Here is a 16610-nt window from a genome sequence, read left to right on the forward strand (position 1 = left end):
GATGGTGGCCAGGGAGGGAGCTGGGGTCTGGGGAGTCACAGGAATGGGGGCTGCAGTCAGAAGGTAGTCAATTGCTCCATCCTTTCCACAGTACTAGTATGAGGGCTCTTATTTGAGTAGAAGGGGGGGCGGGGGGGATGGATCTTAGACAGGGCACATGGCAGGCAGGATCGCTGGGGTGGACAGCTTGATAGAAGCGAAGCATTATTTGGGCTTCTGAGATTTAGGTGTTTGATGGAGTTTGAACTTCTTTGCCCACTCATCGAAATGGCTCTTCCTCAGGCTTGTACTTCCGTAGCTAAGGGGATGAAGGTCCAATCTGGTGAGTGTCATAACAGTTAGAGAGAAAAGGGCAAGAGTCAGGGAGGAGGGGCAGCTGGGTAGCTCAGTGGATGGAGAGTCAGGCCTAGAGACAGGAGGTCCTAGGTTCAAATCCGGCCTCAGACATTTCCCAGCTGTGTGACCCTGGGCAAGTCACTTGACCCCCATTGCCTACCCTTACCACTCTTCCACCTATAAGTCAATACACAGAAGTTAAGGGTTTAAAATAAAAATTAAAAAAAAAACAAAAAAAAAAAACAACAAATGAGGCACCAACCAGCCAGTGGCACGCATCCCAGGAGATCTCTCTTCTCATCTATGCTCTGGGCCCAAGCCTGGCTCTCCTAATCACATAGTGCTCCTTTCTGTGATGTTTATTCTATCTGCATTGCTAGTATCACTGTATAGATTGTCTTCCTGGCTCTGTTCCCTATTCTCTGCCTTGGTTCATATAAGTCATCCCAAGCTTCTCTAAATTCTTCATATTCATCATTTCAAAAACATAGGAATACTCCACTACATCCGTGTGTATCCAATCCACAGTAAAACATCTTGTTTTTTCTTCACAATATGCCTTTGATTTAGTTCCCCCTCCTTGAATCTCCTCACCCAGCACCCTAGGGCTGTCCTCACCTATTCCCTGTACTGCCTCCAGTCTATCACCCACTGAGCTGCCACAGAGATTTTTCTTTAGTGTGAGCATGGCCATGCCTCTGCTTTGGGCATATGCAGCCCTTTATGACCTGGCCTGTTTCTGCCTTTCCAGTTTTCCAGTCTCTTCATCCTTCCCATGTGCTCTGGGAATTAGTTACCCTGGCCTTTCAGGTCTTTGTCCTTCAATCCCCATGACAACAATGCTCAGTACTCCTGACTTTCTTCAAGGTTCAGCTTCAAGTGCTGCCTTTCCTCTGGCTACTGATGCCTTCTCCTCTCAGATTGCCTTCCACCTATTCTTCTATGAAGCTAGTGGTCTCCTCCCTCAGAACATGAGTTCTCTGTGGGACTTCTGGGGGCACTTATTCTCTTTTGTCTTCACTTATATTCCCAGCACTCAGCACACCATGGCTATATGGCCCCTTGTATCTCTGTCCAGTCTCTTTTAGATTTCAAACTCTCCAAGAGCAGGAGCTATTTCTCCTCCTCTGTGATCCCTCTTTACTTCACCCTGGACAGTAATGGGACAGCTTGGTCTTAGGCTCACAGGATGCTCAATACGCTACAACAGGCTGCCTGGCCCTCATGCCTTGCAGTAATTTGGTCCTCTAAATTAGAGATCTCTCATCCTCAGGACAAGAGGAAGCAGCAAAGTTCCCTACCTCATAACTCTGCCACCAGTTGGGGATGTTGGGTCGCAGCTTTTGGTCACACACTACCTTCCGCATTTCCTCAATGGAAGGATCCGAGGGCACAAGATCGTAATACGGCAACTGATATTCCTCATGGATTCCTGGGTGGGAGGAGAGATTTACTTGAGTTGTCAGTAGGAAAGCAGATTGACATTTCCTCAAAAATCAATGTGCCAGGACAGATCAGTGATTCAGTGGAATAGAGCCAACTGGATATGGGAGGTCTTGGGTTCTAATCTGGCCTCAGATACTTCCCAGCTGTGTGACCTTGGCCAAGTTACTTAGCCCCCATTGCCTAGCCTTTATCACTCTTCTGCCTTGGAACTGTTAATTAGTATTGCTTCTAAGATAGAAGGTATGGGTTAAAAAAAACTCAATGTGACAATTGAAGAGACTTTTCAGGAAAACAATCACAAGACACCCCAATAAACTGATGCACTAAGGTAGAGAATACAATTCTAAGGGAAACTTACACTCTCTGGAGCTTATACTAAGGATGTGGGGCATTCCCTGAGAAATTACAGGCAGGGTGACATAATGAAAAGAGAACAGGTCCTGATTCTTTGGATACATGGGTTTGATTTCTGGATCTAAAACTACATGATCCTGGATTAGTCACAGTCTCTGAGCCTCAAGTTTCTCATGTGTAAAATGGAATGATACTGGTGCTACCCATCTCATGGGATTGTTGTACACAAAGTGTTTCATAAACTTTAAGGTACTACATAACTATAAAGTGGTATTTACTTAGAACATGCCCTATTTTAGGTATATCCTTAGCCTAATCTTGTAGATAAAACCACTGTGTGAAATAAGAAAAAAGTATCTTGTCCATAGAATAATAAAGGCAACTTATAATAAGCTTTTCTAATAATTAATTATCTTTATAAAATCTACTTCAGAGCACTCATCTAAGACACTGCTGTTCTGGAATATCAAAGGCATTTGGGATTACAGGACCCCAACACTTCTGAATACAAGTGGAGAGGAGAGAGATTTAGAGGTAGGGGAGCAGGGCTGGGCCTCCTGGGGCAAGGAAGCCTTCTCAGGTTCTTTCATCAGCCCTCTTTCACCTTCCTAGTAAGCCTTATATCAGAGCTAAATGACATTGAGATACCATATCCATACAATATCCATAGGTGAAAGCATGCGATATTGAATGCAGGGAATTTTTCTAAAATGATACTATATCACACTCACCCAGAGTCATCCCTAAATCCCACAGATTGCTGTGGCCTAATAAAGACAAGGTTAGATACTATACAATAACCTACTAAGAGGGGGAGGGGGCTGTTTTTGCAAAAGGAAGTTAATAAAGGCAGTTAGGGAACCCTGAATGCAAGAGCGTCATCCCTTGGTGACAGCTGAGAGTATGATTCTCACTCCAAAATCATACATCCTGAAAAGAAAGGTGTTAAAGGGAGCAGTCAAATACCACCAACTATAGCTGAACTAAGAATTCTGGCATTTTGGAGGAAGAAACCAAAAGGGGGTGGTACCTCCTGAATTGCATCTTCGGGCAATCTCCCAATACACCAACCCTAAAGCATAAATATCAGCACATTTAAAGGAATCAAAGTGTTTCATGTTGATGGTTTCATCCAGCACTTCAGGGGCCATGTATCTGAAATGGTAAAGGGAAAAGAACACCATGATTTTTGGAAGAACAGAGCCAACATACTTCTCTTCTCAGTCACAGTCAATGGGGTAATTTTTCCTTTCTGATGAAGGTATTTGTCAAGGGCCCTTTGGATTAGGGGGAGCAAGGACACATTTTAGCATTAGCTCCATTTTCATAGGACCATGAAGCTTCTGAACAATCACTGATTTCTGCATTCGTTTAACCACCAATATATTTTGGGTTTAAATTGTCTTCCACACAGACTTTGGAAGCTTTTATTAAGCTGCCACTCCTGGCACACAGAATATTAGACCTGCTCAGGCCCTGGACTATGAAAACATGGCTGTAGGCACTCACTACTCAGTAGCCACAGCTGCAATGATTCAGAGTAGAGTGGTAGAAGGAACAAGAATCAGCAGGAAATGAAATAAAAGCCACATTTATACTACCTGCTATATCCTGAACCTGAGCTTTCTAACCTCCATGCCTTTGCTCAGGCTGTTCCTGCTGTCTGAACTGCCCTCTTTTATTCAGACAGATAGTACTGTGCAGCTGGATACCTGATCTTTGGGGAAAAAATGATTGACACATTCCATTTCTATGCAACAGAGACTTTGTCATTATGTACTATTGACTAGAGTTTTGAAGCTCTTAAAATTGTTATTTATGAGAAATTCCCTGAATTCCCCCCCCAACAAACACATGTCTCCTCAATAGATTGCAGATTCTCTAAGGGCAGGCCCCCATATCTTTTTTCTCTATATATTATTTCCTTCCCCTTGATGAAGCTTCCTACTCCATACCTCTTGGTTCCCACCCTCTGGTTTGGTGCGATGTCAATAGTATCTGTGCTTGAATCATGACGGACAGCAAGGCCTAGGTCAGCAATTGCACACATTCCATTTTTCTTCACCAAGATGTTCTTTGATTTCAAGTCTCTATGTGCAATTCCAGGCTTCCCTGGCAAAGAAAATAGAAATCTTGTTAAGATAGGACAAAGCCAGCACTGTTGGATAAGTTCTCTTACCTAATCAAGCCATGAGGAAGTTCTCTGGCATGTGTATGCCAAGAACAGGACCAAGACCTAACAGATGACTCATGCCTCTTTTTGATAAGAGTTGGACTACATTGACCCTTTGATCTCCCCTCCAATTCTTAAATCCTATAAATGTCTTCATTATCAAGGCTGGCAATAGCTTTCTCCCTGTTTATCAGTGAAGACATCAGCCAGTGGGTAAAAGACCAGGGCTTTCTGACAAGTTGACAGAATAAGCCCCATCACTGCACATCATAGCTCAAGGGTTGTGTTTACCTTCTCCAGCATGTATTCTTTGATTAGCAGTATCCAACCCATCAACATATTCCTTGCTGAACTTTCCCCCTTGAAACATTTAAATAATTACTTCATAGATAGTTCTGCTGATTACATGTTCATCATTCTCATCTCCATCATTAGATTCTAAGTTCCTACACTTTAGCAGTCTTCCTAGAGGATTGCACAAGGCCATAAATATTTGCTGACAGCTGACAAACTCTTCCTACCAAATAATAGATAACTAACTCGCTATTTAATTGTCTGAGGGTAGTTCTAAACAGAAATAAAAAGCTCAAACTTTACTTCATACGAGGCATAAAGTTCTTATAGTCTAGTTCATATAGTCCAGAGGCAAGATGAATTCTTTTGGTTGCTGTCACTTAGCAGTGTACAACTTTATGCTGGGGATAAAAATCAGAAAAACATAGACCTTTTGAGGTCTATCTAACTCTTTTTCCCTTAGTTGTGGCCACTTACCCTGGGTACCTACAATCTCCATGTGCAGGTGTGCCAACCCACTAGCAGCAGACAAGGCCAGCTTAATCATCCCTTCGATAGTCACTGTATACCGATTGAGGTAATCAAACAAGGAACCATGTTCATGATAATCAGAAACAAGCCACAGCTGGGTCCAAGTACCATTATCTGCAGGTAGAACCAAGGAAGGACTTTTAGAAAAGCATAGCTATTGGTAGAAAAGAATGGAACAGAAAAGGAAATATATGAGGAATGGGAGGGAGAGAGATTAATTTTATTACATTGCTAAGTTTACATTGAGTCCTTCCACATTTTTCAGTTAACCTACACTTTATAAAAATTACCTTGCCAGGAGCAGCTAGGTGGACAGAGTGCCAGGCCTGAAGTTGGGAACACCTAGGATTCAAATATGGTTTCAGATACTTCCTAGCTGTGTGACCCTGGGCAAGTCACTAACCCCAAGTGCCTAACCCTTACCATTCTTCTGCTTTAGAACTGATACTTAGTACTGATTTAAAAAAAAAAAATCACCTTACCAGGTAAGTGAAGGATAAATTAAAGAGAAGAAGAGACTTGAGGCGGGAAGCCAATGACTTATCAATTGGACATTTATTAAGTACCTACTTTATGCCAAGTGCTATTCTAAGTGCATAGGGTACCAGGAAAGGGGGAAAAAACAAGTCCTTGCTCTCAAGAGCCTCACAGTCTAATGCAGTAAACAACCATGTATGAACAAGGTATAAAAGACAGTCTGAGAGTAGTCCCAGAGAAAAGGTTATCACAGCCGTATAGGTGACAGCTGTGCTTAGGGAAGTGGACTGTACTCAAAGAATGCTATGGCAGGACAATGATGAGATTGTGCCATAATGGATGTTCGGGGTGAGGGAGTGTGAGGAGTTAGGACGACACTGATGCTGTGAAGACTGGGTGGCTTGGAGGGTGTTGGGGCCTTCGACAGCAATAGGGAAATTAGGATAAGAAGGGGATTTTGGTTTTGATGTGCTGATTTTAAGTTGCTTAGAGGGCATCGAGTTGGAGATATCTGAGAAGTAGTCACTGATATGTGGCAGGAACTTGGGAGAGAAACCTGGCATCTGGACAGAGACCTTGGAATCAACTACATAGAAGTAATCAATGAATCCAGGGGAACTGATGAGATTACAAAGCAAGATGGAGCAGAGCAAAAGAGAAGGCCCAGTAAGTGCACAATACTGGATCATCGAAGAACCTTCCAAGAAAGGGGCAGGTCAGACAAGGTTAGAAGAGAATGAAAGGAAGTGGAGGGACCCAATATAGATGACTTTCTCAAGGAATTTGGCCAAGAAGGGGGAGAGATATAAAATAGTAAATAGTAGGAGTAGGGATGCTAGATCAAGTGAAGGTTGTAGTTTTTGTTTTTGCTTTTATAACCGTTACCTTCTGTCTTAGAATCAATCCCAACAGTTCCAAGGCAGAAGAATTTAAGGGCTAGGCAACTGGGGTTAAGTGACTTACCCAGGGTCACAGTTAGGAAGTGTCTGAAGCCAAATTTGAATCCAAGACTTCCCATCTCCAGTCTGGCTCTCTATCCACTAAGCCACCCAACTGCCCCAGTTTATTTGTTTTTTAAGGAGATGGAAACATGGGCATGTTTATAGATAGCCAGTAGACAGGGAAAGATTGAAGATGAATATGGGAATTATAGTCCAAGCAGTTGCTAAAAGAATGGAACCAAAAGGGTGAGCAAAGGGAATCCTTTAGCAAGAAGAAAGGTCACCTCTGCATTGGAGACCAGAGTAAAGGAAGAGATAGGGGGAGATGTCTGAATGATAGGATGTGAGATGAAGAGTAGCAGCGAAAGGAGAGCTCTCTAAGAATATTCTAAAAAAATTTTTAACATATGAGGTAAAGCCCTCAGGTGGAAGGGTGGTGGTAGAAAGGAGTGCTATGGGAGGCTCAAGTAGTGTTTGGAATAGTCACTTTGGAGAGGGGATAGCAAAGCAATTAGGAAATAACAGAAAATGTGCTCTGCTACAGTGAGGGTCCAGACCTCACAGTAGAGCTGATCCATATACCTCAGCTATGGTCTCCTTACACAAACTAGTGAACAAACTTCAGAGGAATCATGGGGAATTGCTTTCCTGATGGATCATTACCTATTTAGGGACACTATTTCAGGAAAGCCCCACTCAGTCCACTTCACTTACTATTTCTACCTCCTCCAGTTCTGGGACTATGATCAAATTAACTTTGCCAGCTCTCTTCAAAGGAATGTGCCTGTGCCAATCTACACCTTTAAGGTTCCACTTCTATAACTTTCCAGACTCCACAACTGAGTCTAAGCTCCCTAAGGATTTTTGTATTTGTGCCTCAACACTTAGCACAAAGGAAGATAATAATAGTAAGCTTAATAAATGCTTATTCATTCTGCAAATTCAGCTACATTGAAAAACCAGTGAAAAGGAAATTGAAAGTCAGCATATTTTTAGGTCTTTTAAGTCTTCTGACTACCTAAGTTTTTGGATTTTGAACTAGGACTTATTTTCATGAATGAAATTTCAAAATGAGAAGCCACCAAACAAACAGAAGTGCAAAAAGGAAACAGAGAGCCTTCAAAACTGCCTTTGATTCTTGCATGAAATTTTCATGAGCAAGTTAGGCAGATATGTTGTACAACACCACACAATAATGTTGGCTAATTATACGACTATCTGGGAGGATGAAATGATCATCAAGAGTACAATATCAGGGATAGCTAGGTAGCACAACAGATGGAGGGCCAGGCCTGGAATTGGGAGGCCCTGGATTCAAATCTGGCCTCCTTACACACTTCCTAGCTGTGTGACTCTGGGCAAGTCACTTAATCCCCATTGCCTAGTGTAAGAGGGGAAACTAGATCTTTAAAGTATGGTCGCCAGGAATTGGATCAACACGATTCCAAATTAATAGACCCAAGTCAGGATGGCTTTTATGGAAGTTTATTTGCAATTAGGAAGGTTGAAGGTAGGGAAATTGAGAGAGAGAGAGAGGTCCCGACCAGGTAAGATTTTAAAGGCCCCAGCAGAGGGGCACAGAGGTTAAATAAACAAGGCTTCTAGCCACAAGGCCTTTTACAATTAGAGAGCCAAGAGAGGCCTCCCAGAGGGTAGAGCCTCCAGAAACGCCAAAGGAAGAGAAAGAGAGTCAGCCTAACTCACCCACGGGACAATCCAGAGGGAAGCCGCCTGAGGTCTCAGCAGAGATCCTTCAACACCAAGTTCAAAGCGCCAACTGCCTCCACAGGAAGTTACCATCATATTTAAAAGATATCTTTTGTCACTTCCTGCATCCACCTTCAATTTCAAGGGGACAAATGGCAGCCTCGACACTGTTTTGGACTGCCCAAAGGGCTGTCCCTTGTTCTTGATTTGTTACTTATTGTCACGTGTGGGTAACTGATCTTCCCCTCCCCACTAAGTTGGGTGAGGTGACATTATTTCTGATGGCTAGAGTCTAACAATGAATGAGGATGAGCTAATTCCATTTACACAATAGCCCTTACCACTCTTCTGCTTTGGAACCAATACACAGCATTGATTCTAAGATGGAAGGTAAGAGTTTGTTTTTTTTAAAGCACAATGACAATCAGATAAAACCTATTAGATGGTGTGGCACAAGGTCGTCTTTTTTATTTATAAAGCTTCTGGCATATAATTTTAGGCATCTGTTTGTTTCTTTCTCAATATACAATGGGTGCTAAATTTCTACAACCTGTAGTGATATAATGCAGTTTCCACCAATTCACTGTGAAATCTGCATTGGTTAGCTAGTAATAACCAAAAGACCTGATAATAAACAAATCTATAGGGCTCAGCATGTCTAAGGGAACCCCTGCCTGACTTGTTGAATAGCCTTCTCCTACTACGATTAAGTACACTTCTTTCTGTTAACTGTTAAATGACCTATGAATGTCTAATTGTTTTCCAATATTAAACCTAAACCTCCCAGGGACTGCCCTGATTCAGACAGAGCCCAGAATAATGTTCCAGGGGCATCTCAAGCCCAACATGTGCAAAACCGAACTCACATTTCCTTAATTCTCCTTTCTTACAAATGTTCCCATTTCTGTCAAAGGTATCACCATATTTAAAGTGTCTCAAATTTATAACCTTGGCATTATCCTGGACTACTCATTCTTCCTCACTCCACATACATGACCAGTTGCAAAATCTTACCATTTCTACCTTCACAATCTCTCTCACATTTCGACCTTTCTCCCTCTCAGTCTCCAAGGTATCTCCACCACCTTAACTTGGAGCCTCAATTACCTCTCACTTGTTTTATTTCAATAGCCTCCTAATTGGTCTCTATGCCTCCAGCCTCTCCCCACTCTGATCCATCCTGCACCTAGCTGCCAAAGCAATTTTTCTTAAGTGTAGAACTGACCACCTGACTCTCCCACTCAATCAATTTCTGCTGCCTTTTGGATGAAATATTAGCTTCTCTATTAAGTTTTTTTTTTTTAATTAACCCTTAGAATTGATACTAAGTATGGGTTCCAAGGCAGAAGAGTGTAAGGGATAGGTAAGGGGGTTAGGTGACTTGTCCAGGATCACACAGCAAGGACATGTGTCTAAGGTCAAACTGAACCCAGTTTTTCCCATCTCTGGATCTGGCTTTCAATCCCACTGAACCACATGGCTGCTCCTCTGCTTAGCTTTTAAAGCCCTAAACAATCTGGCCCCAAATAGCTTTTTAACCTCATTAAATATTACTTCCCTTGTCTGTATGATCTTGGCAAAATGACTTTCTCTCTGTTCTTCCCTCACGACCCTCCATCTCCTATCCCTCTTCCTTTTCATTGTCATTCCCCATTCCTGGAAATGCACTTTCTTCTTACTATCACCTCATCTACTCCCACTTTTCCTTGAAGACACAGTTCACAGATTCTCTTCTGATGGATTCACAGATTTCCATGAAACTTTCTAAAAGCAATTACTATCAATGCTCCCCAAATTATTTTAAAAAATTGAGGAAAAAAAGCACCCTACCAGATTCCTTTTATGAGATATAGGCCTAATACCTAAACCAGAAAAAGTATAAAATATAAATACAGGAAAAGTAAAGACCAATATCATTAAAGAATATCAATTAAAAATTTTTAAATAAAGTCCTATCAAACAGATGACAGCAATTCAGCCAAGAAATCATTCATCAGGACCAGACTAAACATGAGAAAACAACATAATCTTGTAAAATAATATATAAAATGGCTACTACAATATTAAAAAACATGGTCCAGATTGCTGTATATATTTTTATATGTACTTGTCTCTCCCATTAGAATGTAAGCTTATTGTAAGTAGAAACTTTTGTTTTTTATGTGTATATTCCTGATGCCTTGAACAGTACATGGTACAAAATAATTACTTAATAAATACCTGATTAATTGAGCTATAGATTCAGATATTTGTAACATGGGAATTTATCTATCAGTCCATTAAATATAATAAGCTTCTCCTGAACAATTCTAGACACTAGATCCTATCTTTCCAGGAACAACATTTTTATAGTCTGTGGTAACGCATAATTTTTACCAGTTCCTTATATAATTTACATACAAATTCTGGACTCCTTAAAGAGAACTTTTCTATAATTTCTAGTGGCAATGACTTGGTCCTGTATTAGCACGATAAATCCTTCTTGTTTCCACAAACAAATAACATAAAACTCAAGTATCTTTCCAATGCTTCTTTATCAATATATTATTGGTTTAAATTCATACAAAAAGATCTGCAAAAGCCTTCTGGTTGCACTCCTGGATCTTAGTTGTTCCACAAACTGCATCCAGGGACAAGCCACTTTCAGCTACAGTAGACAAATCCAGCAGCATGTACCTGTTAGCAGCCTTTACTACACTGCTTGATTAAACAACGTTTGTTTGTTCCAAAAGGACTGTAGGTTTTGATTTGTTTATCACATGCTCTAAGAATGTCTCCCGACACCCTTAAGGCTGATGGACCATGTTCTATTAGTACTCTTGAGGGGATTTTTTTTTTTGTGTGAGGAATCCTTTCAAATCTGTCATACTTCATTTTAAAGGTCCAAAATGGCACATTAAAACTAATATTGGATAGACACTGAATGCTTTAACAGGTTTTGCCCATTCAGCTTCCACTAAGAATGCAATTAAGTCTCTTAACTCTTAACATACATAGCCACGGCCTTTGCTTTGATCCACTGATAGTCTATGTGAATTGCCTAGAGAAGACCAAAATATTTTTAAAGTTTTGATTTCTACTTGCTCAAAACAACCTTTGGACCCTTTCTTGGAGCAGTAAGTCTCTATTTTCTTTGGCATACTTTAAAAACTTTATCCTTCAGTCCAAGTGCCATTTTGGTTTCATTGGAGAAAGATTCCATGAGATAATGGTACTGTTTAGAGGATGAGAGTCAAATTTGGAAGATCACTGGTGTTCTCACCAAGAAAGGTTTCAGGCATAAGGATCAGGCTTGTGTCTGAGAGTAAGCTGGCAAAACACTTGGCTAGTAATTCATGTGCCAATGTGAAGCTCCTAACCAATAATTCTGCATCTGCCCTGGCTCCAGCAGTTTCAGGTTTTGCAGAAAAGCTGGAGCTCTCATTCACCTTCCTTAAAATGATTGCTCTAATGTATTAACTGTATTAACAATGCAGAAACTTCCCTTGTTGCTTTGTTGGGCCACTGTCCCTGTCATCCTACCTCAGTTGCTGTTCTGCTTTTCAAGCTTCTCCAAATGGGTTTTTTATTAATATAACTTTGCTTTCTTTCTTCTTTGTGTGTTTCTGGTCTTTTGTACTGCCTTAGCCTTTGGACTTTTGTCTTCAGTAGCCAACCGCAGAAACCTAGCATTTTTATGCCTTTAATTGGGCAATGGGGTGTCCCAATTCCCTACAAAGTTTATCAGCCAGGTATTAACAGGGCCTTGCAATGCCTTTTGGCCGCTCTTCACCAGCTCTCTCAAGTCACTCCTGCCCCATGGGGTCTGATGCCTGTCTTTAGCAGGACTGCTACTCCTACTGTTCTTACTGTGGTGATGTCTGTCACATCAACTGCTGTGGTTGGTCCTGAAATAGTTTTATACTTTGTTAAACAGTGTTGGATAATCCACTTGTTTAGGATTACAGCAGATACCAGCTTCTAAAAGTTACTCCTTTTTTTCCCTGTATAATTGGTTTCATGCTGTCAAACTGAAGAGCCTTTCAGAATTCCCATATCCTCTACCCCCTTTTCAAAATTATTTGAGAGAGCAGGGTTGTTCTTATATTTTGTTCTTAGGTATAATGGCTGGATTTTGCATGAAATGGAAATTTCAATGGCAATGATATCTTCCTTTCTCCCTTCAGATTTTAGTAGCACCTCAATTTCATCTCTTATTTCATCTAATATAAACTTAGGAATTAAAGGGTTTTTTTAAAAAGGAGAATGAAGCTCTTGCCTATAACTGGTAAGATATTTCTGATTTTGTTAATGATGACAGTATTGGCACATAATATAAGTTTCCATAGCTTTAGTCTCTTTTACATGTATTCATGGTTTGCCTAGTTTAGTGGAGCAAAGGGCAACAAAAATCAATCCTGCCTATTTGTAAAGAAGAAATCTGAGATTACTATAATTAATTTTTTTAAACCCTTACCTTCCATCTCTGAATCAATAATATTTATTGATTCCGAGGCAGAAGAGCAGTAAAAGCTAGGAAATGGGGATTATGTGACTTGCCCAGGATCACCCAGCTAGGAAATGTCTAAGGCCAGATTCAAACCCAGGACCTCCCATCTCTGCATCTGGCTCTCAATCCACTGAGACACCCACACATACCCCCACACAAAGAATAAATAACCCAAAGCTGTGAACTAACCCAAGTCTCCCAAATTCCAGGCTGTTCCTCCTTTTAGGAAAGTGATAAAGACTAAGTAAGGAGATAAGTGATTTTTTTTCTTTTCTCAGATCTAGTCACTGGTTTCACTGAAGGGAGTTAAAGGGAGTGGCTTCCAAAAATCCCAACTCTTGCCTTCTTGTTGCCAACAAAGGGACCACCCAGCACCAGCTTCTACTTCTTTACCCAATAATTATTGTCCACAATTCAAGTCTAAGTATGCTATTATTAAGTTTAAAGGAAAACTTTTCTTCCTTTCAGTTTTAAAGATCTAAAATCTTAACAATGGGTGGTGATATGATTTAAAAAAAAAAGAACAGGTACTTAAATAAAGAAGTTCTTTCTCATTTCCTTACTTGACTGGGAATCAGAGACTTCCCCCTTGTGGTAGCTAAAGATATTATTAACCTCCCTAACAGTGTAAGGAAAACACTGCTGTTGTTTTAGCAAGCAAGAAACACTTAGCACCTTCCAAAGACTTTTCAGACACTAACTTCTAAAGTTATCTCAGAAGTTCTCTGAGGCAGAGAAAAATAGTAACCTGGGTTCCCACTTTACACAAAGGCACACCTTTGCTTCTGGGTATGCATTTACAGAGCCATAAAAAGTCCAAGTGATTTGTCTTCTGTTTGAGAAATACCTAAGAGCCAGGAATGGGTCACTTCTACAATGCAGTTTAGATATATATCCATGACAACAGGTAACTAGGCAGAATTTCCATGATTGTTTTTCTATTTTCCCTGCCCCCTTAAGAAAAATATATAGGGTTCTAGATAGTGATATCAAACTCAAACAGAAACAAAGGTTGCTGTATATAACTGTATGTAAGAACCTCTGTGACTTGAATATAGACTTAGAAAACCACAAATTAACATTATCTATAATCTATCACATTTTTACTTACTTTGTTAAATATTTTCCAATTATATTTTAACCTGTTTGACAACTCTGCTCTAGATTACTCAAATGCTCAAGCACTGTCTGGGGTTGTTTTATCCTATCTGGGATTACAAGGTCTTAACTACTTGTTCAGACCTTTGCTTTCTTATATAAACCAAGAAACCCCCACAAACTCAAGCTGTGGTATGACTTTTTCTCAGTGCCTCTTTCATCTAGGAATATTGTTAGAAAGGAGAATCAATCCTCCTCCACCTTATACCAAACCCAGTCCTTTACCTTTGTTGTCAGCAGCAATAAATCCAAGAATATTTTCATGGCGCAACATGACTGTCTGATATATTTCTGCTTCCCGAAACCAAGACCGTTCTTCTCGGGAGGAGAAAATTTTCACAGCCACATCTCCACCTCGCCACCGGCCACGCCATACTTCCCCAAATCGGCCCTTGCCTATGATCTCTTGTAGGACAATTGTACGAGCCACTGTGCGCTGGACAAAGAGTGGTAACCCTGCAGACCAAAGAAATCAGCCCATTAATTTTACTTGATAAAATGTCTACTTTAGTATCGCATGTGGAAATGCACTTGGTACACTCAGTTCCCAAAAATCGCCTGTGACCCATTATAGGCAGGAACTGAAGAGTGTGTGTGTGTGTGTGTGTGTGTGTGTGTGTGTGTGTGTGTGTGTGNTTCAGGGTGTGTGTGTGTGTGTGTGTGTGTGTGTGTGTGTGTGTGTGTGTGTGTGTGTGTGAGTCTGTGTCCATTGTTCTGTACTATCCATGCACCTTCTCTTTTTTCTTCCCAGGAGAAGTAACAGTTGAATTTAGCCACTTGAGTACATGAGTCAGAGGATTTGCATGTAATACCGCACATTTATGAGCTGATACAGCCATTATCTGCCAGCTCACCCCCTCTCCTCTGCCACACGCATCCTGATGGAAGTACTAGAGCATGAGGGGTGAAGAGACAGCTAAGAAGCTTGGAGCATCGAAACATTCAGTCACCCCCTGACAGCCTTCCTCCTCCACTAGAGGGCAGTGGTGTGGGAACAAAAAAGGAACAGAGGACACTTCTCCAAAGACCAAGCCATATCTTTTCTCTTGCTTTCTCCCCTTCTAAAAATATAAAGGTGAGACACTTTAGACTGCTTTGCTAAGCCCAAATTATCTCCCACTTTTAGGGGAAAGTTTTGTGCTGCCCGCACTGCCAATGGGATAAGACACTAATATTTATTTCAAAAAGCAAATACAAAAAACTTGTCATAAATAAGACCTCCATCTTCACTGGATTTGGATTTAAAAGACAGACTCAAATTCCAATAATAGCGTGCAAATCATTCCTTCAGCTTCCTTTTCTAGACAATGAAGAGGTACTAGGTGATCTCTGGGGCTTCTTCTAACTCTAATATTTTATATCTGATGATATCTGCTTTTTAAGGACCCTGCTCCTTCCCCCTCCATGGAAGCTTACATTATTGCCAAAATCCTTTGACTTCCTATAGCTCTGTCCAGGCCCTAGAATTGAGCTGATCATATAGATCCCTTAAGTTTAAAGAGTTTTCATCACTTTATCTTAAGATTTTAAGACTATTTGATTCCTTCAATGAAGCAAGCCCCAGGCAGGCTATGTAGCTGGTACTTTACTAAGAACTCAGGTTGCCTGTTTCATACCTCTGTCACAAAATCCTGGGGCAACTGGTCCAAGTAAATAATTTACCAAAGACCAACTCTAAGCTTCAGTGCTCAGTGTCCTTAAATTCACCTTGTAGGTACTGCAAGATCAATGATTAGCCACCACCACCTTATGGGAATTTTGCACATGCTCAAAGAGTTTGCTGAATAGTATTCTACCAACTAGCTTTTTGCAGTCATTACTTGAGTGGAACCAGCAGAATGTTAATAGCTACACCAATCTTAAATTTTAAAAAAAACTTAAAAGTAACAGCAATTTCAGGATGAAGACTTGTTCTACTTAATTTGAGGGATCTTAAGAAATAAAAAATTCTGTGACCCTGCTACTGTACCTTCCTATGCATGGCTCTAGAGGAGGGGGAATTATGAAAGCACCAAATGACTCACAGTCTTGGTACAAGCAAACACAGGATGATCAGCCTACCTCATCTACACACTGCCCTGCTGGGAGACAACAATGGCGGCAAACCACAGACACAATGCCCCGGAGAACTCTGTACCTGAGCCAGACCCTGAAGTAGACAGATCGTAGACGAGATCCTGAAGTGTCTTGTCTTTGGACAGACACATTTCACATGAGGGATCCTCCATGTCCAGCCGCTGGCGGTTGTGATAAACCCGTTGATGATGGTGAATGACAAAGACGACGACAATGATGATAAGAAAAAGGAGGAACACTGGGCCAGCAATGACAGCCACCAGCTCCACAGGGCCCCACATGGATGGAGTATCCTTCAGGTGACCTGAGAGATTGAACAGGTATCATATCAACATATCAACAATGATGGTGAAATAAGGGAAAGTAGGGACATTGGGTTTCCATAAAATACTCTCAAAAAGGACAAAATATCTTTCCCACTGTACCACTACCTCCTGTGAGTTCTCCTTTTAGTCCCTGCTGAGCCAGCTCTTCAACAAATCATTCTTGTATACTAGACCAGAAGTTGTGAAACGTTTTCAGAAAAGAATCCCTTCTGATATCTAACTAAAGTTGGGTGTGCCCCAATTAAATGGCAAATCTGCATCATATATATATATATATATATATATATATATATATATATATA

At 40.9% G+C, this 16610-nt stretch overlaps 1 protein-coding gene across 1 annotated transcript in view; it reads right to left on the reverse strand.

Moving 5' to 3' along the window:
- Positions 1-16610, reverse strand: part of ACVR1B (activin A receptor type 1B) — a 43002-nt gene that overhangs the window by 2217 nt on the left and 24175 nt on the right. Inside the window, exons 3-8 of the mRNA XM_044677492.1 lie at positions 16044-16286; positions 14132-14362; positions 5081-5248; positions 4092-4248; positions 3167-3291; positions 1638-1768 (exon numbers count right to left, since the gene is read on the reverse strand). Coding sequence (XP_044533427.1) covers positions 1638-1768; positions 3167-3291; positions 4092-4248; positions 5081-5248; positions 14132-14362; positions 16044-16286 — 1055 coding nt within the window. The remainder of the gene's footprint in view (positions 1-1637; positions 1769-3166; positions 3292-4091; positions 4249-5080; positions 5249-14131; positions 14363-16043; positions 16287-16610) is intronic.

The sequence above is a fragment of the Gracilinanus agilis genome, chromosome 5, assembly GCF_016433145.1.
Source record: "Gracilinanus agilis isolate LMUSP501 chromosome 5, AgileGrace, whole genome shotgun sequence".
Classification (NCBI taxonomy): Eukaryota; Metazoa; Chordata; class Mammalia; order Didelphimorphia; family Didelphidae; genus Gracilinanus; species Gracilinanus agilis.